This window comes from Leopardus geoffroyi, chromosome C3, assembly GCF_018350155.1.
Source record: "Leopardus geoffroyi isolate Oge1 chromosome C3, O.geoffroyi_Oge1_pat1.0, whole genome shotgun sequence".
NCBI classification, from domain to species: Eukaryota; Metazoa; Chordata; class Mammalia; order Carnivora; family Felidae; genus Leopardus; species Leopardus geoffroyi.
Window position 1 is genome coordinate 15,599,352 of NC_059338.1, and position 27,950 is coordinate 15,627,301.

Sequence of the window (27,950 nt, forward strand, 5' to 3'; positions counted from 1 at the left end):
GCCTGGAACCTGCTTCCCTTTCTGTGTCTCCCTCTCTCTCTGCCCCTCCCCCGTTCATGCTCTGTCTCTCTCTGTCCCAAAAAAAATAAAAAATAAACGTTGAAAAAAAAAAACAATTTTTTCTTGCTTTTAACTCTTTGATGTTAGTTTTATGTCTAGTGGAAGTGCCTGATCTATAAATCTAAAGACAAAAATCACTTTTTTATATTTCTTTATTGTTCTGTTACTTTATTGTTTCAGTGTGATCACTGCTTGCCTCTTTATAATGATAAGCCTTTCCGCCAAGGTGATCAAGTTCATGCTTTCAACTGCAAACCTTGTCAATGCAACAACCATTCCAGAAGCTGCCACTACAACATCTCAGTGGACCCATTTCCATTTGAGCACCACAGAGGAGGTGGAGGGGTCTGTGATGATTGTGAACATAACACCACAGGTAACTAGCAATCATAGATAACAAATAACCAAGGCTGATTTGGCCTTTGAGGTCCATGTACTTCTTCATGCAATGCAATCATTTTAAATTATGTTATTGCTATCTTACTTAAGAAAGTGCCATGGGGCGCCTGGGTGGCGCAGTCGGTTAAGCGTCCGACTTCAGCCAGGTCACGATCTCGCGGTCCGTGAGTTCGAGCCCCGCGTCGGGCTCTGGGCTGATGGCTCAGAGCCTGGAGCCTGTTTCCGATTCTGTGTCTCCCTCTCTCTCTGCCCCTCCCCCTTTCATGCTGTGTCTCTCTCTGTCCCAAAAATAAATAAACGTTGAAAAAAAAATTAAAAAAAAAAAAAGTGCCTTGATATGATTTCACTCATATGTGGAATTTAAGAAACAAACAATGAGCAAAGGGAGAGAGAGAGAGAAACCAAGAAACTGACTCTTAACTATTGAGAACAAACTGATGGTTCCCAAAGGGGAGGTGGGTGGGAGAATGGGTTAATTAAATAAGTGATGGGGATTAAGGAGGGCACTTGTTGTGATGAGCACAATGGAAGTGTCGAATCACTATATTGTACTGGAAACTAATATTGCAGTGTATATTAACTAACTGGAATTTAAATAAAAACTTAAAGAAATGGTACTTGTAGGTTTGAAAACTAAAGCTTGTTTAGTTTTCTAAATAATCAGGTAGTTTTCAGAAACACACTCAAATCTTAGACTATATCTTTTCAAGAAAGTTTTATTTTTTTAAAGTACATGTCATTTTATTAAACCATGAGTATATTTTAGAAAACTCAGGAATTATTAGTTTGAATATGTATACCCTTAAAATAAGTTTCTTTGTGGGGCGCCTGGGTGGCGCAGTCGGTTAAGCGTCCGACTTCAGCCAGGTCACGATCTCGCGGTCCGTGAGTTCGAGCCCCGCGTCGGGCTCTGGGCTGATGGCTCAGAGCCTGGAGCCTGTTTCCGATTCTGTGTCTCCCTCTCTCTCTGCCCCTCCCCCGTTCATGCTCTGTCTCTCTCTGTCCCAAAAATAAATAAACGTTGAAAAAAAAATTAAAAAAAAAATAAGTTTCTTTGTGTGACCTTGATCTTCCATTATGTCTGGATTTGCATGTAGTGCCGTTTATATTCACTCAAAATTGGCCTGAATCTGGTAATCTGGGAATACTCTTTTTAAAAATGCTAATGAAACAAAGAAGATGATTATCAAAATCTTGTTATAAAATGAGATAGCAGGACACCTGGTTGGCTCAGTCAGTTAAGCATCTGACTCTTGATTTCAACTCAGGTCATGATCTCACATTTATGAGACTGAGCCTCATGTCTGCCCTGTCAGCTCAGAGCCTGCTAGGAATTCTCTCTCTCCCTCTCTCTCTTCACCCCTCCCCTGCTCATGCTCTCTCTTTCTCAAAATAAATTAAAAAAAAAACCTTAAAAAAACATATAGCATTTTGACTTTTCATTGAAAATTACCATTTTCTGATGGGCTCGTAAATTAAAAGCAGAAATAGGAAACATCTCAATTTGCAAAATAAAATGGCCCAAGTCTGATGGATTTGAAAGTGTGCCACTCTGAAGCATGAATGAATTTATTGGATAATTACTGATGACCTAAAATGTCACCAGAACGTGGCTAGGTGCTAGGAATATAACGATGAAAAAGATGAATTTTCCTGTCTTTCTGTGGATTATTATATAGTAGGAAAGGCACTCTATTTTTTTAATGTTTACTTCTGAGAGAGAGAGAGAGAGAGAGAGAGAGAGAGAGACAGAATCCTAAGCAAGCTCCAGTCTCTGAGCTGTCAGGCCAGAATCCAATGCAGCACGTGAACCCACAGACTGTGAGATCATGACCTGAGCCGAAGTTGGATGCTTAACTGACTGAACCACGCAGATGCCCCTGAAAGGCACACTATTGAAGGAACAATTATAAACTTGTCTGAGGAGTGCTAAAATAGGGCAAATGTAGTAAGAGATAACCAGGTGGAGGAGTGAGGAAGAGAATTAGGGAGTTGACAAAGATTTCTAGTAAGAGATACAGATGTGCAGTGGCCTAGAGGAGAGAGAAACATGGCACCCTGAAAGAACTGATGTAAGGGAAAATGGGAGAGAGTAAGTAAAGGTGCTAAGATGGAAGGCAGGGGCCAGATCTGGAAGACTGTATAAACTGTGATAAGGAGTTTGGCTTCTATCCTCAGGTTAATAGAAGGTATTTTATACGAAAGGGACATAAAAAGTTTCGTGTTTATAACCAATCTGGTTATAAAGTTGAGAAGAATTGGAGAGAGCCAAAAGTGGTTTGGGATACTGCAGTAGTCCAGGTAAGAAAGAATTCTAGAGTACATTTGAGATCATGTGGATATAGAGAATTGGATCCAAGAGATATTTGGAATGGAAAGGGACTGTGTTTTCTGAGCAAAAGTGTAGGATGTAGATAAGGAAAAGAAAGAGTCAAGTTGCAATTCTAACATTCCAGTTTGAGTAGGAGGGTCAATGTTGGTGCCAACCATTGAGATAGGAAACACAAGAGGTTCAGAGCTTAGGGAGAAGATGGCAAGTTCTGTTTTGGAAATATTCACAGTGTTTCCCAAGAGATAAGAGAAACTCTTGCGGGCAATTGGAAACACAGTTTTGAAGCTCCTTTCTCAAAAAGAGCCTTCCATGATGCCTCAGGACAGATCAGTATCATCTATACACTTTAGTGGCACCTTATGTTTATCACAATTGGTAAATGTGTATTTATTCCTGTAATTGTTTAATTAGAATTCATTTTACCCACTAGACTGTAAGAAAGCTCTATGAAAGGGTACAATGTGTATTTGGCCTGCTACTGTATTCCTCAGCATTTAGCTCAGTGTTTGAAACATGGTAATCACTCAATAAATATTCATTGAATGATAAATAAAGAAATTTCTAGATTAAAGATAGAAATTTGGGAGTCATCATCATATGCAAATAGAAATATTCTAGAAATATTATAAATCCATTTAATTTTTAATTAGTCCATGGCCAATATCCATCAGGATGTGTTTTTTACTTGATTAAGTTATTTCTATAGTCTTTTGATATTGAGCCAATTTCAACAATATTTGAACAGAGTGCATAATGTTTAAAGGGGAATTGATAGTCTTGAGTTTTATTTCAGCTCCTTTCAGTGATCTTATATACTACTCACATTTACTTTAGAAGCTCCCTGCAGTTTAAGTTTTTTCTTATATAAAATGTCAAGAGAAAATTTCTAAATAATAAATTGTAAACTATGGGAATTACCTCATATTTCTAATATGTCAGTCTATTCTAATATTTAATATGAAACATATTTGGTATATCTAAACATAATAAATTTATATTTTGGTATTTGAAATAAAAAAATAATGGCAATAAGCAGCAGAAACTTTTGCTTTTAATAATGTTAAATATAGAATAATAAATTATATTTGGGACAGTGTCCTTTTTTTTTAAACAAGATTTAGTGCTTGAATAATATTTCCAATACTACACACATACTTGCTTCCAACTGTATGGCCATCATCTACCACACATATAAACATTTCTCATATTTGATTTAGATTAAGTGCCTAGTCCTAGAAAGAAAGAAAAGTTTTAAATTTGGAAGCAAAGTCTTTCAAAATGGATGGGCCCCAACAAAGCAGAGCTTTTTAGAAGTGTGGTATTACATAACAGATGGGAGTTTAATGAAGTAAAGCACAGTTTGTAACAGGTTCATTGTTTCATATGCTCTGGATCACTAAATTGGCAGGTAGAGATGAAAGGTGCATTAAAATGGACGTCCCGAAAATTATAGAATTCCCTCAAAGGAATACAGTCTTTAATTTTGAATTATGCAGCTGATTTTAATGAATTGGAAGTCATAATGCATAACCTTTCCCTGACGCAGGAAGGAACTGTGAGCTGTGTAAGGATTACTTTTTCCGCCAAGTTGGTGCAGATACTTCCGCCGTAGATGTTTGCAAACCCTGTGATTGTGATAAAATGGGCACTAGAAACAGTGACCTCCTTTGTGATGAGGTGAGTTCTGAGTATTGAAGGTAAATAATTGCTCATTTTCAGAAATTAATTTGGGAGATGTTCTACCAGTGACATGGAGGTCTGTATTTATCAGGAAGTCCTCTGTGTGTGTTTGCTTTTCTTGGAGATGGCTGCTTTAGAAATGTCCCTGTTTAACTTTTAACAGGACATACAAGGCTGCTTAGGTGGTCCTTTGCATATATGAAAGGTTCATTTTATTTTTAATTTTAAAATTGTCGAAAATATTGAGGGGGAGGGGAGTCCAAGTAAACTAGGAAGTAATTGAGTATATGTCTTGGCATTATGGGTGAGTTAATACTAATAAAAGGTATTAATTAAACAACAGTTTTCATCCCAAATTCCATAGAAGATAGTATAACAAAGGTCACATATAGCTCCACATGAAAATTATGATAGCCCTACTTCTAAATTTCTTGTTCCAACCTTTTCTCTTGATGATACAATGAATTTTTATGATTTTATCCATTTTTCTTACCAACATCACAAGTACCGATGTTTGACCTACATGAACACAGGTGCTAACTGACCTGGGCCTATAAATCCTGCCTCAAGTCAGAAAAAGCAGCTCCATATTTAAATGTGGTATCTTCAGCTAGAGCTTTTGACCTGTTGTGATAATACTAATACATAATAATATATAAAGGGCAAATTTACTTTAAAGAATCATTTCAGGGGTGCCTGGGTCCTCAGTTGATTAAGCGTCTGACTTGGCTCAGGTCATAATCTCACAGTCAGTGAGTTTGAGCCCTGGGTTGGGCTCTATGCTGGCAGCTGGGAGCCTGGGTCCTGCTTCGAATTCTGTGTCTTTCTCCCTCTCTCTCTCTCTCTCTCTCCCCCTCCCTTATGCTCTGTCTCTGTCTCTCAAAAATGAATAAACATTAAAAAATTAAAAAGAATCAATTCAGTGATTGTATTAATTTTTAATAATTACATAGGGGTGTCTGTGTGGCTCAGTAGGTTAAGCATAAATCTCTTGATTTCAGCTCAGGTCATGATCTCAAAGTTTATGGGTTCCAGCTACATATCAGGCTCTCTGCTGTCAGCTCAGAGGCTGCTTTTGATCCTCTGTCCCCCACTCTCTCTGCACCTACTCTGCTCACACTCTCTTTCTCTCAATAATAAACATTTAAAAAAGTTGTTTAAACAATTACATATTCCCTTGTAAATAATTGAGAATGCACTGGATAGTAATGTAAGCCCACTATATGGTTAAAAAAAAAAAAATAAACTACAGCACGAAGATACTAAGTTCAAGGCAAAATATATTGGTCATAAAACTTTCAGCATACATTATAAACTGCTTTAACAAATAAAAGCTAAATATAAAGTAGGCCAAAATGACAATTTGAAAACTTCAGAGTGACTGTAGTGTGTTAATAAAGGAACATTATATGTTTTACCGGAAGGTCGAAGAGTCTTTTGACAAGGCAATTTCTACAATTTTTTTATTTTTTGATTTTGAGGAACTATTTTCTGAGAAAGTCATATTACAATTTTATACATTTTGATCAGTAAAATCTGACTATCTTTACACAGCTCCTCTTTACAAATCTGCCATAAATTTTTAGCTTGTATATATTTTGCTTGATATTCACGTTTCCACTCAAAGATTGACATATCTTTTAAGATCTCTTCACCAACCACAGAATTATAGAACATTTTGAAATCACTTTTGTTTATGTTACCCCGTATTATTTTTATTAAAGCCTTTATGATAATTTCCTTCTTTGTCTCTTTCTGTCCAACATATATGGAACAGTTTCAGTAACATAATTAGCACCCAATAAATATTTGTTTAAAAAATGTACAGTGATTGAAGGGAGATTTTGTCTGAGTACTGATCTCACAGTCAGATGGTCATTTAGAATGGTTATAACAACGTGAGCATTATGTAAAATTTTCACTTAAATTTTTTTCTCTCTGAAGTTCCAAGGGCATGTGACTTTGGTATATAGTACTGAAAAACTGTGAACTAAAGTTCTACTTCCTGAAGTCTCATTTACATGTCTGTTTCTATAAAAAATTCACTTCAATTGTAATAATATACGTATGCTAGACATAAAAAAATGGTAAAACTTATACCATGCGAAAATTAATCAAAAGATAGCAAGAATGACTATATTGACTGACTATATTAATATCAGGTAATGTTGAATACAAATAAAATTTCCACAGAGATAGTATGTAATGAGAAAGGATCAATTAAGCAAGAAGACATAGAAATTCTAAATGTGTATGTACTAAACAGTAGAGCTGCAATATATGTGAAGAAAAACTGAGAGAAATCTCTAAAAAAATACAAAAGAAAATTCAACACCTCTCTCTCAAAAATTGATAGAATAAAAAAAAAATTATCAAGAATATACAACTTAACAATGTCTTTAGCCAACAAGATCTGACATATAATGAACAATCCACTCAACAACAGCAGAATACATATATATTGCACATATACCAAGATATCCTGGGACATAGGGAAAACTTTAATAAATTTTTTAATTAAATAAATATTTTTAATATTTATTTATTTTTGAGAGAGATAGAGACAGAATGCAAGTGGGTTAGGGGCAGAGAGAGAGGGAGACACAGAATCCGAAGCAGGCTCCAGGCTCTGAGCTGTCAGCACAGAGCCCGACGCGGGGCTCGAACTCATGGGCCGGAAGATCATGATCTGAGCCTGACGCTTAACTGACTGAGCCACCCAGGCGCCCCAAAACTTCAATAAATTTAAAAGAACTGAAACCTGGAGCACCTGGGTGGCTCAGTCGGTTAAGCATCTGACTTTGCCTCAGGTCATGATCTCCTGGTTTGTGAGTTTGAGCACCACATCGGGCTCTGTGCTGACAGCTTAAAGCCTGGAACCTGCTTCGGATTCTGCGTCTCCCTCTCTCTCGGTCCCTCCCCCGCTCACACACTGTCTCTCTCTCTCTCTCTCTCAAAGATAAATAAACATTAAAAAATAAATAAATAAAAGAGTTGAAACCATAGAGTATATCCTTCAACCACAATGGAATCAGAGTAGAAATCAAAAACAGGTAAACAAAAATCTCCAATCACTTGGAAACCACACAACACAGTTCTAAATTATTCATGGGTCAAAGAGGAAGTCTCAAAGGAAATGTAAAAAGACAGTCAACTGAATGGTGATAAAAATACAAAATATTAAAATTTTTGGATGCATGGAAAGCAGTGATACAAAGGAATTTTATACCGTTCAGTGCTTACTTTAGAAAAGACAGATTCTCAAATCAATAATCTGAACTGCCACTTCAAGAAATAAAAAGAAGACTGAGATAATCTCAAAGCAAGCAGAATAAGTGAAATCATAAAGCTAGGAGCAGAAATCAATAAAATGTAAACAGAAAAAACAATAGAGAAAATCAGTGAAAAAAATGAGTCTTTGGAAAGATAAAATTTACAAGCATCTTCCAAGACTGCCAAAGAATAAAGAGAAAGCACAGATTACTAACAGCAGAAATGAAACAAGAAGTGTAACTACAGAATCTTGCAGACATTAAAGAATAATAAGGAAATACCACCAATAACTCTATACATTTTATAACTGTGGTGAAATGGAGCACTTCCTAAAAAAGTACATATTACCTGCTCACCCAATATGAAATTCATAATTTGAATAGCCCTACAAGTATTAAAGAATTTGAATTCGTACTTTAAAATTTACTAAAAAAGAAATTCCCAAGCCCAGAGAATTTCACTGTAAAATTCTAACAAACATTTAGAGTAATTAAAATAAGGTCTGTGGCTACCTCAAGGGTGAAGAGGAAGAGTGACTTCCTAACTCATTTCAAGAAAGTATTATCCTCATATCAAAACTAGACAAAGACAGTACATAAAAAGAAAACCACAGACTAATATCCCACAGGAATAGAGAAGCCAAAATCTTAACAAACTTAGCAAGTAGATATTCAGCAATATTAAAAAAAAAAACACACAGAGGCCATTGTATTTGGAGGAATGCAATGCTTGTTCAATATTTGAAAATCAAACCGTGCATTACACCTTATTCACAGGCAAAAGGAAAAAAAGTACATACTCATATTATGGATGTAGAAATATATTTGACAAAATTCTGTACCAATTCATGATAAAAATTCTCAGAAAACTAGGAAAAGAGATGTTCAACTTGAAGATGAACATGTCCAGAACAATACATACCTACAGCTAACATTCTCCTTATATATGAAAAACTGAATACTTTCACCTAAGAATGGGAACAAGACAAAGATGTCCACTTCCATTACTTGTATTCAGCATAGCACTGGAAGGTCTAGCCAGTACAGCAAAGCAAGAAAAGGAAACAAGAGACATACTTATCAGAAAGGAAAAAATAAAACTGTTCTGCTTTGCATATAACACAATGACCCATATAGAAAATCCCAATGAATGTACCAAAAAAAAAAAAAAAAACCCAAAAACAAAAACAGAAAAAAACACTTCTAGAATTATGAAGTGAATTCAGTAAAGTTTCAGGATATAAGACCAACATACAAAAAAATAAGTGTATTCCCATATGTGAGAAATGAATATATAGACACAGAAATAAAAATGTAATACTATTTGCAGTTGCTCAAAATGTCTAGGATTACTATGCTAAACCCCGAATGATGCTGATAAAATAAAGCAAAGAATATCTGAATAGATGGAAAGCTAATATGTGTCCATGGGTTGGAAGATTCAACACAGTAAAGGTATCAACTCTTTTCAAAGTAATATATAAATTATTACAGAAAATTCCTATTAAAACGCCAGAAAGTTTTTTGTAGATATGGATAAAAAGATGCCAAAATTTATATGGAAATAATATAAAACATAGTATTTTAAATATTTTTTTTACTATTTTATATTTATATATTACAGATAAAATATAGAATTTGCATATAAGTTTTAGAATACCTAAAATTTGGAATAGCTAATTAAGCTAATTAACTTCAAAATGGGGAATAAAATGGGAGGAATCACTCTACCTGACTTCAGGGCTTATTGTATAGTCATACTAATCAAGATTGTGTGGTATTGGAGGAAGCGTAGACAAATGGATCATTGTAATAGAGTAGAGAAATCAGATATAGTCCCACATAAATATGACTAACCAATTTTTGGTGAAGACATAAAAGCAAGTCAGTGGGGGAATGATGGTCTTTTAACAAATGACCCTTCAGCATTTGCATAGTCACAGAAATTAAAGCAAAATTAATTATTGTTTAAATGTAAAATGTAAACAAATGCAACTTTTAAAATATAAGAGAAAATCTTTTGGAAATAAGGTTTTTTATTTTTTTTAATTTATTTATTTTGGGAGAGAACCAAGGAGGGGCATACAGAGAGGGAGAGAGAGAATCCCAAGCAAGCTGCACAATGACAGCACACAGCAGGGGGCTCACAAACCATGAAATCATGACCTGAGCCAAAATCAAGAGTTGGAAAGTTAATCAACTGAGCTACCCAGGCACCCTGAGTCATATGGCTTTTGAAAATAGTTCTTATACATGACACTAAATATGTAATGAATAAAAGAAAAATATTGATAAATTAGACTTCACCAACTTCATCAAAGTTTTTGCTCAACAAAAGAACCTCTTCAGAGAGTGAAAAGACAAGCTACAGACTGAGAGGACATATTTGCAAACCACATATTTAAGAAAGAAACTATATCTAGAATATATAATGAACTCAATATTTAGAAAATGACAAACATAAAACAAAAAATGGCCAAGACGTGACGAGACATATCACTGAACAGGATATGCAGGTGACAAATAATTCCATGAAAAGATCTTCAACATTTGCCATTAGAGACATACAAATAGAGACTACAATTAGACATCACAGGCAACTATTAGAAAAACTAAAAAGTGACAATTGGAAATACTGGCAAGAATAAGGAGCAATTCGATCACATATTGTTGATGAGAATATAAAATGGTAAAGCCACTCTGAAAAATAGTTTGAGAATTTTATTTTATTTTTTAAATGTTTATTTATTTATTTTGAGAGAGGGAGAGAGAATCCCAAGCAGGCTCCATGCTGTCAGTGCAGAGCCTGATGTGTGGATCAATCTCATGAACTGTGAGAACATGAGGAGAGCCAAAATCAAGAGTTGGACACTTAACCAGCTGAGCCACAGGGCACCCCTAAGATTTTAAAAAACAAAATAGACACTTATTATACAAACTAGCAATTCCATTCCTGGGCAGTCAGTCCAGAGGAGTGAAAATTTATGTCTGTAAAAACCTGTACATATATTTTATTAGCAGCTTTATTTATAATAGTCAAAAACAGGAAATAGCCTAAAGTTTCTCAGTGGGCAAATGGTTAAACCATCCATACCACAGAATTACTACTCTGAAATACATGGAAAAGAACCACTGACACACACAAGTTAGATAGATATCAAATGTGTTATTCTGAATGAAAAAAATATCCAGTCTCCAAAAGTCATATTCTGTATGATTACATTTATGTAATATTAGCAAAACAAAATTATAGGGATGGAGAACAGAATAGTGGTTACCACAGGTTAGAGATGGTGAGGGAAAGGTGGTGGGTGTGAGTATAAATGACCATCACAGGGAAGAACATTGTGGTAATGGGATAGTTCTGCATCTTGATTGTGGTGGTGGTTATACAAGTGTACACATGTGATCAAATGGCATAGGACCATATGAACACATTGTGCACATGTCAAATTCAGTGTTTGGGTAATGTATTATAATTATGTAAAATGTAACCATTAGGGGAAACTGGGCAAAAAGCATATGAGACTCCTCTGTACTACCTTTGCAACTTCCTGTGTATTCATAATTATTGGAAAATAAAATGCTATATATATAAAAGAAGATAAAAGAAATAATCCTATTGACATGATCAGGAACTAATGTTGCTTGAAGTCAGTGAAGAATTACCTTAAAAATTCCAAGGGAAGACATTTTGAAGAAAAATTCAATACCCACTTCTTACCAAACTATCACTTTAGTATGAGGTTAAAACCTCTTTTTGTATTGATAGTTGATCAGAATGTTACCATTTATCAAGCCAATATTAAAACATTTAATATAAAAAATGAAGAAAAAGTACAGAAAGAGAGAAACATTAAAAAGAAGAAATGAAAGATAATTGTGACCCAAAGAAATAAATATAAGTCAAAATATATTTTAAAAGATTTCAGTGTTCGTTATGGTCTTGAAGCATGCTTTCCTTAAATAGGTGTTTGACGATTGCATTTTATTCTTTAAAGATCAAATTATAGTTTATTTTGTTTTGTGATAAATAATATTTAAGTGCCAAAATGGTAATCAGTTTTGTTTATATTGGGTATAAAGCTCAACCCATTATCAAAGAGTAGAAGAGAGAATGGCTATAAAATGAACGATGAGGCAAGGAGTTAAGATGGCAGAGCAGCATGGAAACCCTGAGCTTGTCTCATTGTGAAAATGCAGCGAGATAAGCACCAAACCATTTTGAACACCTAAGAAACTGATATGGGGATTAACACGACAATCTGCATAACTTGAGCCACACTCAGCAGGTACATGGTGCAGAGAGGTGAACTGGGGAGAGAATAGCTGTGGAGGGTAGGGAGCTCTTTTTGTAGAGAGAGGACAGAGAAAAAGAAAGGGGGAGAGTGTGGCACATTAGAATTATGCAAGAAAAGCATTCCCCCGAAAGTAGCTGGAGAGAAAGAGACAGAGAGAGTGAAAACACTCACAGGGTAATGAACAAAAAATCTGTTCCCCAAAACCATTGACAGGAAGAAAGGAGAGGTTTCAATACCACCAGAATTCTATACACAGTGGAGCACAGAGCCTGAAGTTTCAGAGTTCAGTGCCTGGCAGTGCTCTGGTGAGGAAGCAGGATGAATCCCCAGAAGCAGGCAGTGGGTTCTGAAGGGTCCATGTGTCACACAAGGAGAGGCGGTTCCCCTGCTTGGAGTGCATTTGGTAGAGGCCTTATGGCTTCCTCACAGGCAAAGGTCCCAGAAGACCCTGGAGAGCACCCACGTTTGCTGGTATTGGGATAAAGACACTAGAGCAGGCTGTGTGTTGTGATTTGCCATAATCTCTGAACCTCTGCAGCTGCCTGATTATGTTAACATTTTCTAGGGCAAGCCGTCACTGGCCATTGCTCAGTGAGACCTCCCCCAGAAACTTGGCATGGGTTCAAGCCACACGGGTCTTCTGAAGCATGGGGTTTTGAAACACAACCTGACCTGAAATAAAACACTGGAGTGAGGTGCCGCCTGGCAGCTGGACAATGAGAATACAGACAGGGTAGAGGTGGGGAGTGGACAGAGGCCTGAGACAAAGGAGGGGTGCTTGATTACAGGTGGGTGAAAGTGCAAAGTTCCTGTGCCATAAACTAGAGAGCTAGGTGAAGCAATTTCATGTCTCTCTCATACACACACAAGCATGCCACAGTGATCCACCCCAATAAGATAAGCAGTACCATCTAGTGGAGAATGGAGCTGTTATACCAAAACTCACCCACCTGTGTCCTCCAAGCACATACCCTAGAAGACCAGCACAAGTCACTGTACTTGCTTAGTGTATGGACTATAGAGTGCTTAATAGTTTCAGTTCTAGGAGAAACTGGATGTACTTCATTCCTGTTTCATTCTGTTTGCTGGTTCATTTGTTTGTCCATATTCTTTGCTTCTGTTTTTGTTTAAATTGTTATCATTTTTCTTTCTTTCTTTTCTTCCCCTTTTCATGGATACAGAAAGAGAAAAATTTATTTTTATTTTTACTTTATTATTTTTTATAAATTTTTATTCTCTTTCATTTTCTTTTCATTTTATTCTATTTTGTTATATAACTTTTTAATTTTTAAAATTTTATGATTTTTTCTTTTCTTTCTCTTTTTTCTCTATCAAGCTTCTTTAAACAAGCAGACCAAAGCACACCTAGGATCTAGCTTCCTTTATATGATTTTTTGTTTTGTTTTTAATTTTCGAATTTTAATTTTATTAATTTTTTTTCCTTCCTCAAAATTGACAAAATGAAGGAATTAACCTCAAAAGAAAGGTTGGGAAGAAATTACAGCCAGTGGCTAAATCAACACAGATATAAGCAAGATGTCTGAACTAGAATTTAGAGCCATGATAATAAGAATACTAGCTGGGGTTGAAAAAAGCATAGAATCCCTTTATGCAGAGGTAAAATAAATAAAATCTAGACAGGACAAAATTAAAAATGGTATAACTGAGATTCAATCTCAAAAGGATGCCACAATGGGAAGGATGGACAAATCAGAGCAGTGAATCAGCGATATAGAGGATAAAATTATGGAGAATAATGAAGCAAGAAAAAAAGCAAACAAAGGTAAAAGATCATGACACAAGACTTAGAGAACTCAGTGACTTATTAAAAAGGAATAAAACCAAAATCATAGGAATCCTAGAAGATGAAGAGAGAGAAAAAGGGGCAGAAAGTTTATGTGAGCAAATTATAGCAGAAAATTTTCCTAATCTGGGAAAGGTTACAGACATTAAAATCCAAGAAGCACAGAGAATTTCCATTAGAGTCAACCAAAAACGACCATCACCAAGGCATATCATAGTCTAATTCACAAAATACACAGACAAGGAGAGAATCATGAAAGCAGCAAGGGAAAAAAGTCCTTAACCTGTAAGGAAAGACAGATCAGGTTCACAGCAGACCTATACACAGAAAGTTGGTGGGCCAGAAAGGAGTGGCAGGATATTCTCAATGTGCTGAATTGGAAAAATATGCAGCCATGAATTCTTCATCCAGCAAGGCTGTCATTCAAAATAGAAAGAGAAATAAAGATTTTCCCAGATAAACAACACTAAAAGAGTTCATGACCACTTGACCAGCACTGCAAGAAATTTTAAGGGGGACTCTTTGGAGAAAAGATGAAACAAAACAAAAAAGACAAAAAGCAACAAAGACTAGAAAGGACCAGAGCACATCACCAGAAACTACAACTCTACAGGCAACACAATGGCACTAAATTTGTATCTTTCAGCATTCATTCTAAATGTCAATGGACTAAATGCTTCAATCAAAAGACATAGGGTACCAGAATGGATAAGAAACAAGACCCATCTATATGTTGCTTACAAGAAACTCATTTTAGACCTAAAGACACCTGCATATTAAAAGTAAAGGGATAGAGAACCATCTATCATGCTGATGGTCATCAAAGAATGCTGGAGTAGCCATACTTATATCAGACAAACTAGATTTTAAAATAAAGACTGTAACAAGAGTTGAAGAAGGGCATGGTATAATAATTAAGGGAGCTATCCATTAAGAAGATCTAACAATTGTAAATATTTATGCCACCAACTTGAAAGCACACAAATATATAAATCAATTAATCATAAGCATAAATAAACTCCTTGGTAATAACACCATAATAGTAGGGGACTTTGACACCCCACTTACAACAATGGAAAGATCATCTAAGCAGAAAATCAACAAGGAAACAATGGCTTTGAATGATACGCTGGACCAGATGGACTTAACAGATATATTCAGAACATTTCATCCCAAAGCAGAAGAATACACATTCTTCTTGAGTACACATGGAAAATTCTCCAAAATAAATCACATCCTGGGTCGCAAATCAGCTCTCAACAAGTACAAAAAGATCAAGATCATACCTTGCATATTTACAGACTGTAATACTATGAAACTTATAATCATCCACAAGAAAAAAATTGAAATGACCTTGAATACTTGGAGATTAAGGAACATCCTACTGAAGAATGAATGGATTAACCAATAAATTAAAGAGGAAATTAAAAAGCACATGGAAGCCAATGAGAACACGACAGCCCAAAACCACTGGGATGCAGCAAAGGCTGTCTTAAGAGGGAAGTGTATATAGCAATCCAGGCCTTCCTAAAAAAGGAATAAAGGTCTCAAATACACAACTTAACTTTATGCCTTAAATTGCTTGAAAAAGAACAGCAGATAAAACCCAAAACCAGCAGAAGGAGGGAAATAATAAAGATTAGAGTAGAAATCAATGATATAAAAACAAGCAAAACAGTAGAACAGATTAATGAAACCAGGAGCTATTTCTTTGAAAGAATTAACAAAATTGATAAACCCCTAGCCAGACTGGTCAATAAGAAAAAAGAAAGGGCCCAAATAAATCATGAATGAAAGAGGAGAGATCACAACAAATACTTCAGAAATACAAACAATAATAAGATACTATTATGAACAGTTATATGCCAACCAATTGGGCAATCTGGAAGAAATGAAAAAATTGCTAGAAACATATAAACTACCAACATCGAAACAGGAAGAAATAGGAAATTTGAGCAGACCTGTACGCAGTAAAGAAATGGAATAAGTAATCAAAAATATCCCAACAAATGAGAGTCCATGGCTGGATAACTTTCCAAGGGTTTCTACCAAACATTTAAAGAAGAGTTAACACCTGCTCTTTTGAAGCTGTTCCAAAAAATAGAAATGAAAACAAACAAACAAACAAACAAACTTCCAAACTCATTCTATGAGGCCAGCATCACTTTGATTCCAAAGCCAGACAAAGACCCCACTAAAAAGGAGAACTACAGACCAATTTCCCTGATGAACATGGATGCAAAATTTCTCCACTAGACACTAGCAAACTGGCTCCAACAATACATTAAAAGAATTATTCACGACAATCAAATGGGATTTATTGCTGGGATGCAGGGCTGGTTCAATATCTGCAAATCAATCAGTGTGATACATCACATTAAAAAAAGAAAGAATAAGTACCACGTGATCCTCTCAATAGATGCAGAAAAAGTATTTGACAAAATACAGCATCCTCTCTTGATAAAAACCCTCAAGAAAGTAGGGATATAAGGATCATACTTCAAGATCATAAAGGCCATGTATGATGAAAGACCCACCACTAGTATCATCCTCAATGGGGCAAAACTAAGAGCTTTCACCCTAAGGTCAGGAACATGACAAGGATGTTCACTCTCACCATTGCTATTCAACATAGTGTTGAAAGTCCTAGCCTTAGCAATCACACAACACAAAGAAATAAAAGCCATCCAAATTGGCAAGGAGGAAGTCAAACTTTCACTCTTCACAGATGACATAATACTCTATGTGGAAAACCCAAAAGATTCCACCAAAAAACTGCTTGAACTGATACGTGAATTCAGCAAAGTCACAGAATATAAAATCAATTGGTTGCATTTCTGTACACAAATAATGAAGAAGCAGAGAGAGTAATCAAGGAATTGATCTTATTTACTATTACAATATGTGCCCCAAACCATAAAATACCTAGTAATAAACCTAACCAAAGAGGTGAAAAATCTATACACTGAAAACTATAGAAAGCTTATGAAAGAAATTGACAAGGGCACACACACACACAAAATGGAAAAACATTCCATGCTTATGGATCAGAAGAACAAATAATGTTAACATGTTGATACTACCCAAAGCAATCTACATATTCAATGCAATCCCTATCAACATAACACTCGCATTCTTCACAGAGCTAGAACAAACAATCCTGAAATTTGTATGGAATCAGCAAAGACACCAGATAGCCAAAGGAATCCTGAAAAAGAAAACCAAAGCAGGAGGCATCACAATTCTGGACCTCAAGCTGTATTACAAAGCTGTAATCGTTAAGACAGTATGGTACTGGAACAAAAACAGCCACATGGATCAGTGGAAAAGAATAGAGAACCCAGAAATGGACCCACAAACATATGGTCAATTAATCTTTACCAAAGCAGGGAAGAATATACAATGGAAAAAAGACAGTCTCTTCATAAAATGGTGTTGGGAAAACTGGACAGTGACCTGCAGAAGAATGAACCTGGACCAATTTCTTATACCATACACAAAAATAAACCCAAAATGGGTGAAAGACCTAAACGTAATACAGGAAGCCATCAAAATCCTAGAGGAGAAAACAGGCAACAACCTCTTTGACCTTGGCTGCAGCAACTTCTTACTTGACATGTGTCTGTAGGCAAGGGAAATGAAAGCAAAAATGAACTATTTGGACCTCATCAACATAAAAATCTTCACTGAGAAGGAAACAATCAGTAAAACTAAAAGGCAACTGATAGAATAGGAGAAGATATTTGAAAATAACATATCATATAAAGGATTTGTATCCAAAATCTATAAAGAACTTATCAAACTGAACACCCAAAAAGCAATTCAGTGATGAAATGGGCAGAAGACATGAATAGACACCTTTCCAAGGAAGACATCCAGATGGCTGGATGAAACATGAAAACAGACACATGAAAAAATCCTCAATGTCGTTCATCATCAGAAAAATACAAATCAAAACCACAATGAGCTATCACCTCACACCAGTCAGAATGGCTATAAAGAACAACTCAGCTAATAATGGATGTTGGCAAGGATGCGGAGAAAGAGGACCCCTTTTGCATTGCTGGTGGGAATGCAGACTCGTGCAGCCACTCTGGAAAACAATATGGCATTTCCTTAAAAAATTAAAAAGAGAACTACCCTATGTCCAAGCAATTGCACTGCTAGGTGTTTATCCAAATGATACAGGAGTGCTGTTTCGAAGGGACACATGCACCCTCATGTTTATAGCAGCACTATCAACAATAGCCAAAATGTCGATCGATTGATGAATGGATAAAGAAGATGTGGTATACATATACAATGGAACCTTACTCAGCAATCATAAAGGATGAAATCTTGCCTTTTACAACAGCATTGATGGAATTAAAGTGTATTATGCTAAATGAAATAAGTCAGTCAGAGAAAGACAAATATCATATGATTTTACTCATATGTGGAATTTAAGATACAAAACAGATGAACTTAAGGGAAGGGAGGCAAAAATAATATAGAAGCAAAGAGAGAGACATACCATAAGAGACTCTTAAATACAGAGAACAAACTGAGTGTTGTTGGTGGGGTGTTGGGTGGGGTGATGGCTAAATGGGATAAGGGGCATTAAGGAGGACACTTGTTGGGATGAGCACTGGGTATTATATGTAAGTGATGAATCATTACATTTTATTCCTGAAATCTTTATTACACTATATGTTAACTAACCTGGATTTAATTTTTTAAAAATTTTAAAAAAGATGAATACTGTACTATAAAATGGAATTTTAACATGTAAATTTTAAGGTGATGAATTAAAAAGGAGAGATAAGAAAAAAGTTAACATACATTATTGTCTCTATATTTCAAGTAAAATTTTTAGATGTTATTAGGTATATTATTTAGAGTTCCAAAAAATAACCAGTAGAGAGCTAAAAATAATAATATAACCCAAGCTTCAATTAAAACCTGGATGCTTTTCTCCTCAGATCAGGGACAAGACAACAATGTCCCCTGTTATCACTTCTATCCAACATTGTACTGCAGGTTTTAACCAGGAAAATTAGGCAAGATAGTAAAATAAAAATCACCCAGATTAAAAGGGAAGATGTAAAACTACCTCTATTTGTATATAACATGGTTTTCTAGGGAAAAAAATCCAAATAATCTATTCAAAAGCTATCAGAAATAATACACAGCAAAATTTAGCAAGGTTGCAGAATACAGGATCAATATACAAAAATCAATGGTATTTCTATGCACTTGCAATGAACGGCATTGAAATTAAGAACACACCTGCATTTAAACAGCATCAAAAGAATAAAATGCTTAGGAATATATTTAATAAAAGAAGTGCAAAGCTTATATTCTGAAAACTATAAAATGTTGAAAGATATTAAAGATCTATATAAATGGAAAGATATCCCATGTTCATGTATTAGAAATTTAATATTGCTAGTGCTCCACAAACTGATCTACAGATTCAACATAACCCTCTTAAAGCCCAACTGACTTCTTTGCAGACATTTATAAGATGATTTTAAAATTCATAAAGAAATCCAACGCACTTAAAAATGGACAAAACAATCTTGAAAAAGAATAGAGTGGGAAGACACACTTTACAGTTTCAAAATTTACTATGATGTTGCAGTAATCAAGAAAGCATGATGTGGTTTTAGGAGATGATAGATAGGTAGATAGATAGATTGATTAATTGATCACTGCAATAGAATTGAGCCTACAAACAAACCCTCACTTTTACATTCAGCTGATTTTTGACAAAGATGTCATTAAGAAAGAATAGTCTTTTTAATAGATGATGTTGGGACAATTGCATATCCATATACAAAAGAATGAAGTTAGATCCCTACTTCACATTATCACAACATTGCCTTGTGTTTTTCAAAATATTAAATTTAAACTTACTGTATGACCCAGCACTTTAACTCTTTGGTATATACCCAAGCAAAATGAAAATATATATCCTCACATAATTTTATTCATAACATTCATTGCTGCATTATTCATAATAGTCAAATGTAGAAATAATCCAAATGCAAATTAGCTGATATATGGATAAATAAAATGTGTATATCTACTCAGTGAAATATTATTCAATGGTAAGAAGAAAAAAAATTACACATATTACAACATGTTCTTTGATCTCAGGAGTGGGATGATGGGAAGAAGAGGGACAGGAAGAAAACAAGCTTTTTAAGAGATACGTCTGTATAATATTTTCCATGTACAAAAATCTAGTTTTAAAATGCATAAAAGAAAAACATGCTTTAATATTTTTGTTTTGAAGATATTTTTCCTTTTTCCTTTTTCTCTCCCTAATTTGCTTTGTTGGTAATTTTTATAATAATCAATTTTTTTTTATTTTTATAAATAGAAATAAAGAGAATATTCTTTAAATCTGATATGTAGCCAGAGAGCTTTATGTAGGAATCTGAATGTAGATACACTGATAAAATTGTTTTGTAAATTTAAAACCTCCACATTGTCTATCTGTAAATCACATTCATATTTACTTTGATTTTTATTATCTTCTCATGCTCCAAGTACAGACATAAAGTATATAGTTTATTATTAGGTGTGAAGATACAGTGTCAAATACACCTTAGGTAAATAAGGTTATAAAATATTTCTAAAAAAATGTTTATTGTCATTTTCAATGGGATAACAGAATACACACTAAAAAAGTTGTCAACAATGTCAGAATTATAAACTGTAAAATTGAATTCAAGGACATTTTAGAAATTCATGCAATTGCAATCCTTAATAATATTAGGGATCATACAAGGAATTTAGGCAGTAGTTCAAGTCTCATTTTGTTATAATAACTTAGGAATCAAGCCAGCCCCAAATGGCCTGAGTGACTATGTCGTGCGCTCTATGTTCTGGAAAGGAACTTTCCCTTTGGCAGTTGTCATTTGAAACTCAATCCAATCTCATAAGATATGGCATGTTTGCCTTATTCTTCCATAAGAAATGTTATAATTCTTCCTCATGTGAATGCCGAGATCTTGAGAATGGCAGGAAGTAACGCTCTGAGTCACTAAATCCTGTAAAAAACAAAACAAAACAAAACAAAACAAAAAAAAAACCACCAAAAAACAACCTGATGCCAAAGTCAAGACACATAGAACATTTAAAGGATAATATTAAAATTAATTGAGAGTGTAAAATGGAAAAGGATCATTACTATTATTGTGGAATCCTTAATACAGAGTCCTTGAATTTCTAGAGCTACCGTGGATAAGTTTTAGGGCATCCACATATATCTTTAAATTGTATGTAGTTGTGTGTCTGTGTGTTTTTTATTTGTTTATGTATCTTTGAGGGAAGAGTTTTCAGTACTTTCATCAGACTCAAAAGCTGTCCATGAGCCAAAAAAGATGAAAATTCACTCTGCTGGGGAAAAATAAATCCATTTATCTTAAAACCAGCCTTGGCTATTAGCATAGATAAATATAATGCAAGTTTCCCAGGATGTCACTGCCCTTCCTTCTTGTTTCCTTTGAAGTCAGTGCATAATTTATTTGACATCTTTTTTGAGTCAGAGGTTGACTTTTCTTTCTTTTTTCCTCATCTACTATGACTTAAGTTCAGATAAACTAGGTAAAGTCCCATGCCTAGATGATGCTTTAAAACAAAAACAAGCACAAACAAACAAAAACCAGCATTCTGAGGTATTGGAGATCTAGGAACTCATACTTACAGTAGATAAATACAGAGATCCCAGTCTGCTCCTTATCCAAGGTGGGAGCAAATTGGCTCCAATGTGCTCCTCCCCTGCCCTTACTCTTCCTATGTTTGCTGGCATTCTTGGAGTACCTGCTACAGCCACCTACAGGGGTAACGCTGATGAAGTGAAAACACTTAAGAGAAAGTCCTTCTTGGCCTGAGTCATGTAGAAGGCACTCAAAAAATGTTGTCTGAGTGCTTTCCTGCTTGGAATTTTCTCGATTCCCCTTCCCTTCTTCCTTACTTTGCTGTGTTCTTGGATCTGAGAAACCATGAATGAAGCTGCAACAATCAAGATGTGGGAGGTCAGCCAGAGCAGTGATTCTCAAACTTTTTATGTGCATATGAATATCTCACAGGTCTTTTAATTTTAATTTTTAATTTAATTTAATTTAATTTAATTTAATTTAATTTAATTAATTTTGACAGAGAGAGAGAGACCATGAGCAGGGGAGAGGGACAGAGGGAGAAAGAGAGAGAAAGAGAGACAGAGAGAATCTTAAGCAGGTTCCACGCTCAGCATGGAACTCAATGCAGAGCTCGATCCCGTGACCCTGACCCTGGGATCATGACTTGAGCCGAAATTGAGTTGGATGCTCAACTGACTGAGCCACCCAGGTACCCCTCTCAGACGTCTTTTTAAAAGGCAGGAAGTCTGGAGTGAAAACTGACAGTCTGAATTTGTAAAGTTCCCAGATGATGCCATTGCTGCTGGCCTCTGGATTACTCTTCAATGACCAAATTGGTAAAACACTGTCAAAGATGCATATGCAAACAAACAAACAACAAACAAGCAAACAACAAAACCTGGATGTGGAGGTGTGTGAGAAAGAGGGACTAAACATGAGTGTGTTCTTATGTATAAGTGTATACAGTTGGTAAGAGTGGGCTTACTCTGTTCTGTCTTATGAATCCCATCTTAAAGTCAAGTGGCTTTCTAAGTTTTCCTTATGACTGAGTCTCTGTTAAATTATAGTCGAATTGTACCCTAAGCTGTGTCCTCAGAATTAGAAAATCTAAGTGATTTTTTTAACAAATGGAGGAAAAAAATAAGGGAATCTAAAAGTTGGCTGAAAACTGAAAATATAGTTGTAATTATATATAAAAAAAAGAAGAATGGTTGATTGTAATGCTCAATAAGACATCGATAGACTGCTGCAATAGAGCCAGAACAGAGAAATATGATTAAGAGACATTAAAAAATAGATTAATAAGGCAGGAGACTAGCAGTTGGAATGAATTAGATGAAATGGAAAGGCATCATTGAAGGAAGTATTTCCAGGTTCGACCCAAAGAAGATGGAATCATGCAGAATAAGGACGCTACTCACAAAAATTGATTGTTCTGCCAGAGTGATAATTTTTAAGGAGATACATTAAAAAATGGAACAGAATATACTTTCTATACATAATGTACCATTTCCTGCAGTTCATCAATGCTTTCTCATCTGCTCAGAACTAACTATTTGTCATCAATTACCACAACATGTCTAAAAGTCACAGTGTGAATTTTCTGGAAATACATTACCTTGTATTTTGTGTTATCCACATATTAAGGTGTACAAATAGAAATAATGCACACATTTCTTCAGCCTATGAAAAGCTTGACTGAATAGTATGATATATGGATATTGGCCGTAAACATTACGATGGTGAAGGATATGAAATGCAGGAAGTTTATCTAGAGCTTAAAGAAAGACATGAAAACCTGGGCTTAAATTGTAGTCCATCACTCAGAGACTTAAGGAGAGATGAGTAGTAATATTTCTCTTGCAGCTGGTAAGCTGAGTATCCATTGATTAAGCCAAGAATGCAGAGGGCCAGATGCAAAGATAGGAACAAAGGGGCTAGGGGAAAGAAAGGGGAAGATAGATATGACCTATCAATAAAGGCTCATAGTGATGGAGTTATGCAAGAACCAAGTTATGGTGAGTTATGACAATCTGCCTGGAGGTAAAATGGATTCAGCTATAACTGAGGTGAAATTCCTACCTTCAGCCTAAGTTGACTTCTGCATGTTTGAACACACCTGGCATCTCCTTGGGAATGAGCTTATCCCAAGGGCTATGGTATAAAAACTTTACCAAATAATAATTCCTCAGGCATTTAGAACTAGATTCAAATAGAAGATAGACTTGGCAGGGATGTTAGGTAGTAACTGGATGTTAATTTAACTAACCAGTGTAGGATAATATGATACAAGGCCCACTGTATTACTACTCAATGGCAGTTAGGATAATCTAAACAGATGCAACAAATAGATCCCCAAATGACTAGTGGCCCAAACAATATAGGAGTTTATTTTTTATTCATACAACCCCTCCAAGGTAGCTGTTCCAGGTTGATTGGTAGCTCTCCTCCAGAGGACACTTCAGGGACATAGCCTCCTTCCATTGCCTGGTTCTGCCTTCCTCTAGAAAAGGAAAAACAAAAAAAGAAAACAAAAAACCAATGTAGAGAAACAACTTTCATCTTCTAAAGGTCTTGGTCCAAAAGAGGCATACATCTCCTTTGCTATCATACTGTTGGTGAGAGCTAGTCACACTAGTTGTGTGGAAGGCTAGAAAAGTGTTGTCCCTGGCTGGAGAGCCACTTCCTAAATACAATCGTGTACTATGGAAGAGGACAACGGATACTGATGGAGAGCCAGATGAATCTTTGTTCATTGCCCACATGACAGACAGCAGCCACCAAATGAGAAGGATGTTCTCTTGTACATGCAGAATGCAGTGGCTTCTGTTGAATGAAAACCCTGAGAATATAGTACTTTTTATTAGCACATTGGGGTTACTACACCATTAATATTGGAAGCAATGCCTGCTTGGGGGTGGAACCCGTTTAGTGACAGAGGCATCCATGGAAGTTGATCTGGTAAAACTCATTCAACACACGTCAGCAAAAGAGGGCTGAGTGGGGAGGGAGAGGAAATGGGAGGAGAACCAGCTTGCTTGCAAGGTGAAAATACTTATTCATGAATACATGTGAGAGAGAAGCCCCAGGGACAAGTGAATAAGATATGGCCTCTCTAGGTGCTCCCAGATGAAGGGGTAAGCATAAAGAGCAATAGTACATCAAGGATGCTTAGGGACCATAGATTTTGAAGGCAATTTCAAAATATGGGTAGTTTAAGGCTTTTAGCCAGGGCAACCACCATAGGAGGATAGATGTGTGTGTGTGTGTGTGTGTGTGTGTGTGTGTGTGTGTGTGTGTATCTTGGGGTTATGATTAAAGGGTGAAAAAATTATTTACATATGAATATGGATATAGGTATGGTAAGTTTGTTTTAAAAAGTAGTCAGTATATCACAGACCCTTTATATGTGTTTTTTGATGATACTGATTCATTCAGAACAGAATATAGCTAGCCTCCTTTCTCCTGACAGACTAATGTGCCGGGCGTTTCCAGAGGCAGATGCACTCCCAGTATCAAGGGTGACCTAGTGTCAAGGACACTAGATTCTCCAGTGTTATGCAGGACTGGGTATAGTTAAGCTTCTGGTGGGCAAAAGGACTGTTCTCCACCTGGGTCTATCTGCCTGTGGTTTTGGCATTGTGTAGGGGAATGCCACGTTTTGAAATGTATAAAACAGATTGGCAGGTAGTTGACATATTGCTTAAAATGCATGAGGACAAAAACTAGTCTGTAAAGTTCCATAGGTTCCATTTGTGATGCATTTGCTATGTATGAAGGATTATGCCAAGCACTTTTAGTCAATTAGTTTTTACCAAGTAAGTGAAGGAGTTATTAATTTATCCATTGTGTAGTTCAGGACATGGACCTCAGAGAAATTATGTAACTCCTGCTAGATCACACAAGTATTAATTGGATAGAGCAGGAATTCAAAACTTTTATTGTTTCCAAAGCTCAGCTTGAGGTTAGAGATGCTAGGTCTTACTTAAACATTTGTTCCTAGCACTGGCACATAGAGGAACACATAGCAGATTCCTCATCTGGATATTTACATACATTATATAAATAAAAGTAGGAAGGAAACGTATCTATTTGTTTCAGGATCATTATTCCAAATCCTATTAATTTAATCCTAACCATTAACAAATTTCTAAATATTTAGGAAATAAAAATGAGTACATACTTGGCATTTTAATTTCTTGGAACCAATATAATTCTCAAATGGAGATTTGGGTGATATTAAAAAGATAATAGAGCTCCCTTAGTGCTTAATTTATACCAAAGATTCAGCTTATTATCTTACACATACACTAATTTGAATATTTTATAAAGGTATTTTCTTTTAAGCATGATTTGTTTAGTTTATTTATCATCTCAATGGACATCTTCCTCTCAGTATATTTGAGATTTACATTTTCACTTGTTTAACAAATTAACACAATAGTAAGTAAATATTCTATTGTGCAAATCCACAGCAACTTTGATTACTTTTACCAAAATAAAACACAAATGATCATGGAATCAAATAAGTTAACTTTCATAAAAGCATATTTCTATACAACATTAACTATAGACATGGAGAATGTATTTATTCATGTTGGAAATATTTTTTAAGTGCTACCATGAGATATTTCATATTGATAAAGTCAAAACACCATCTTGTTAATAACTACTATATTAATTTTTCAGCAGACTATAATACGACTATACTGTATAGTTGTGCCATTCAGATGACATTTATGAAATGTTCTAATTTAACACAGTGACATATACTGCATGCCTCTTTCACAAGTTATAGCTTCTAATCTCTGAGCAAAAGAGACCAGAAAAAAAAAAGATGATGCAATATGAAATTATACCCCTTCGAGAACTAGAAAGACTATAATTATAGTACTTCCTCTTAAAACCAGTCAAGTATGTAACATTGCTGGGAACAACAGTGCGTGGGGAAACTCTTTACACTCTTTCCATCTTGAACACTCAAAGTATTGAGAAAAAAAAATGTGTTCTGTTCCTACTATCACTTTGCTTGAGCATGCTTCAGTATTTTACCTTTTTGCACTACTCCTTAGACATTATGGTGGGGAAGTTTGGAAAGCAGTTTCTTGGAAATGCCTTTTAGAGGGGAAGGGAAACTATAAAAATATACCAGCCTGACAAATGACTGACATTGTAGAATGGAAAAGAAAACACATCTTAGTTTTACACCCATGTAGAAGCCTTTCTTCTCAAATGAGTATTTTCGACAGCTGAGCAAGATGATAAACAACAGTATCACAAAACATTTAAATGGAAACAAGTATTATGATGTACATTATTCACCTGGCATTCTCTAATTCATGATATTTATATGTGGCAGAAACCACTGCAGATTCATTTATTTATTTTCCAAGTGGAATGAGTATCTTACAAAGGTAGCCTATTATATTAATATTGATATTTCTTCTCTAGAGAGTCAGAAGCTTAAGGAAAAAAGTATCTCTACTAGAAGTATGTAGTGGTTTTCAGGGTCCACATTTTATGCATCAGCCAGCTCTTAGCAGGGAGAATATACTGTGTAAAGAAAAATGTATGTATGTATGTATGTATGTATGGATGGATGGATGGATGGATGGATGGATGGATAGATAGATAGATAGATAGATAGATAGATAGATAGATAGATTTTTTTTCTTAGAAGTACCAGCAGTGCTGAAAATGATTAAATGGTTCATAAATGCTTTTTAAAAAATTGCTAAAATGAGTTTATTGTCAGAATTTATACTCAGATGAGTAGTAGTACAAACACTTCAATATTGACTCAGTTCAGAGAGATGATGTTTCTTTGATGCCCTGTGATGGACCTATCAATAATTTAATGAGCTGCATGACTAACTTAGAAGAAAAAAAAAGTAAGACTGAGTCCCTAGGAGCAATTGACTTAGTACAGTGATAGAATAGATAGTTAGTACTTAAAACACTAGTTCTTAAGTCTTGATGCTCATAAGAATCACCAATGCAACTTTTTTTAATGTTTCATTTTTACTTTTGAGAGAGGAAGAGAGCATGCAAATAGGGGAGGGGCAGAGAGAGAGAGAGGGAAACAAGATACAAAGCAGGCTCTGTGCTGAGAATAGAGTGCAATGCAGAGCTTGAACTCATGTACCATGAGATCTTGACTGGAGCCGAAGTCATGAGATCATGACCTGGTCCAAAGTCGAATGCTCAACTGATTGATCTACCCAAGTGCCCCAACTTTTTAAAAATAAAAATTCCTGACCTCACCCTTAAAGGATTTTATTTCTATAGGTCTGAGTTTGGTTGTGGTTAATCAAAAGACTCAACTTTGGAATACACTAAAAATTATGTTGTAGATTTGTATGTTCCAAATTATTCAGTATTTCAGTATTGATTGAGATAAATATTTTGAAATCTATGAATACATAGGGCTTTTTTTCCCTTGAATAGAGAAGAATTTGGAGCAGGTATTCT

At 35.3% G+C, this 27,950-nt stretch overlaps 1 protein-coding gene across 3 annotated transcripts in view; it reads left to right on the forward strand.

The window, feature by feature from the left end:
• The window catches only part of USH2A (usherin), a 742,577-nt gene that overhangs the window by 114,685 nt on the left and 599,942 nt on the right, over positions 1–27,950 (forward strand). For all 3 annotated transcript variants that reach the window (XM_045455771.1, XM_045455772.1, XM_045455773.1), the window contains exons 10-11: positions 241–436; positions 4,338–4,468. In XM_045455771.1, coding sequence (XP_045311727.1) covers positions 241–436; positions 4,338–4,468 — 327 coding nt within the window. The remainder of the gene's footprint in view (positions 1–240; positions 437–4,337; positions 4,469–27,950) is intronic.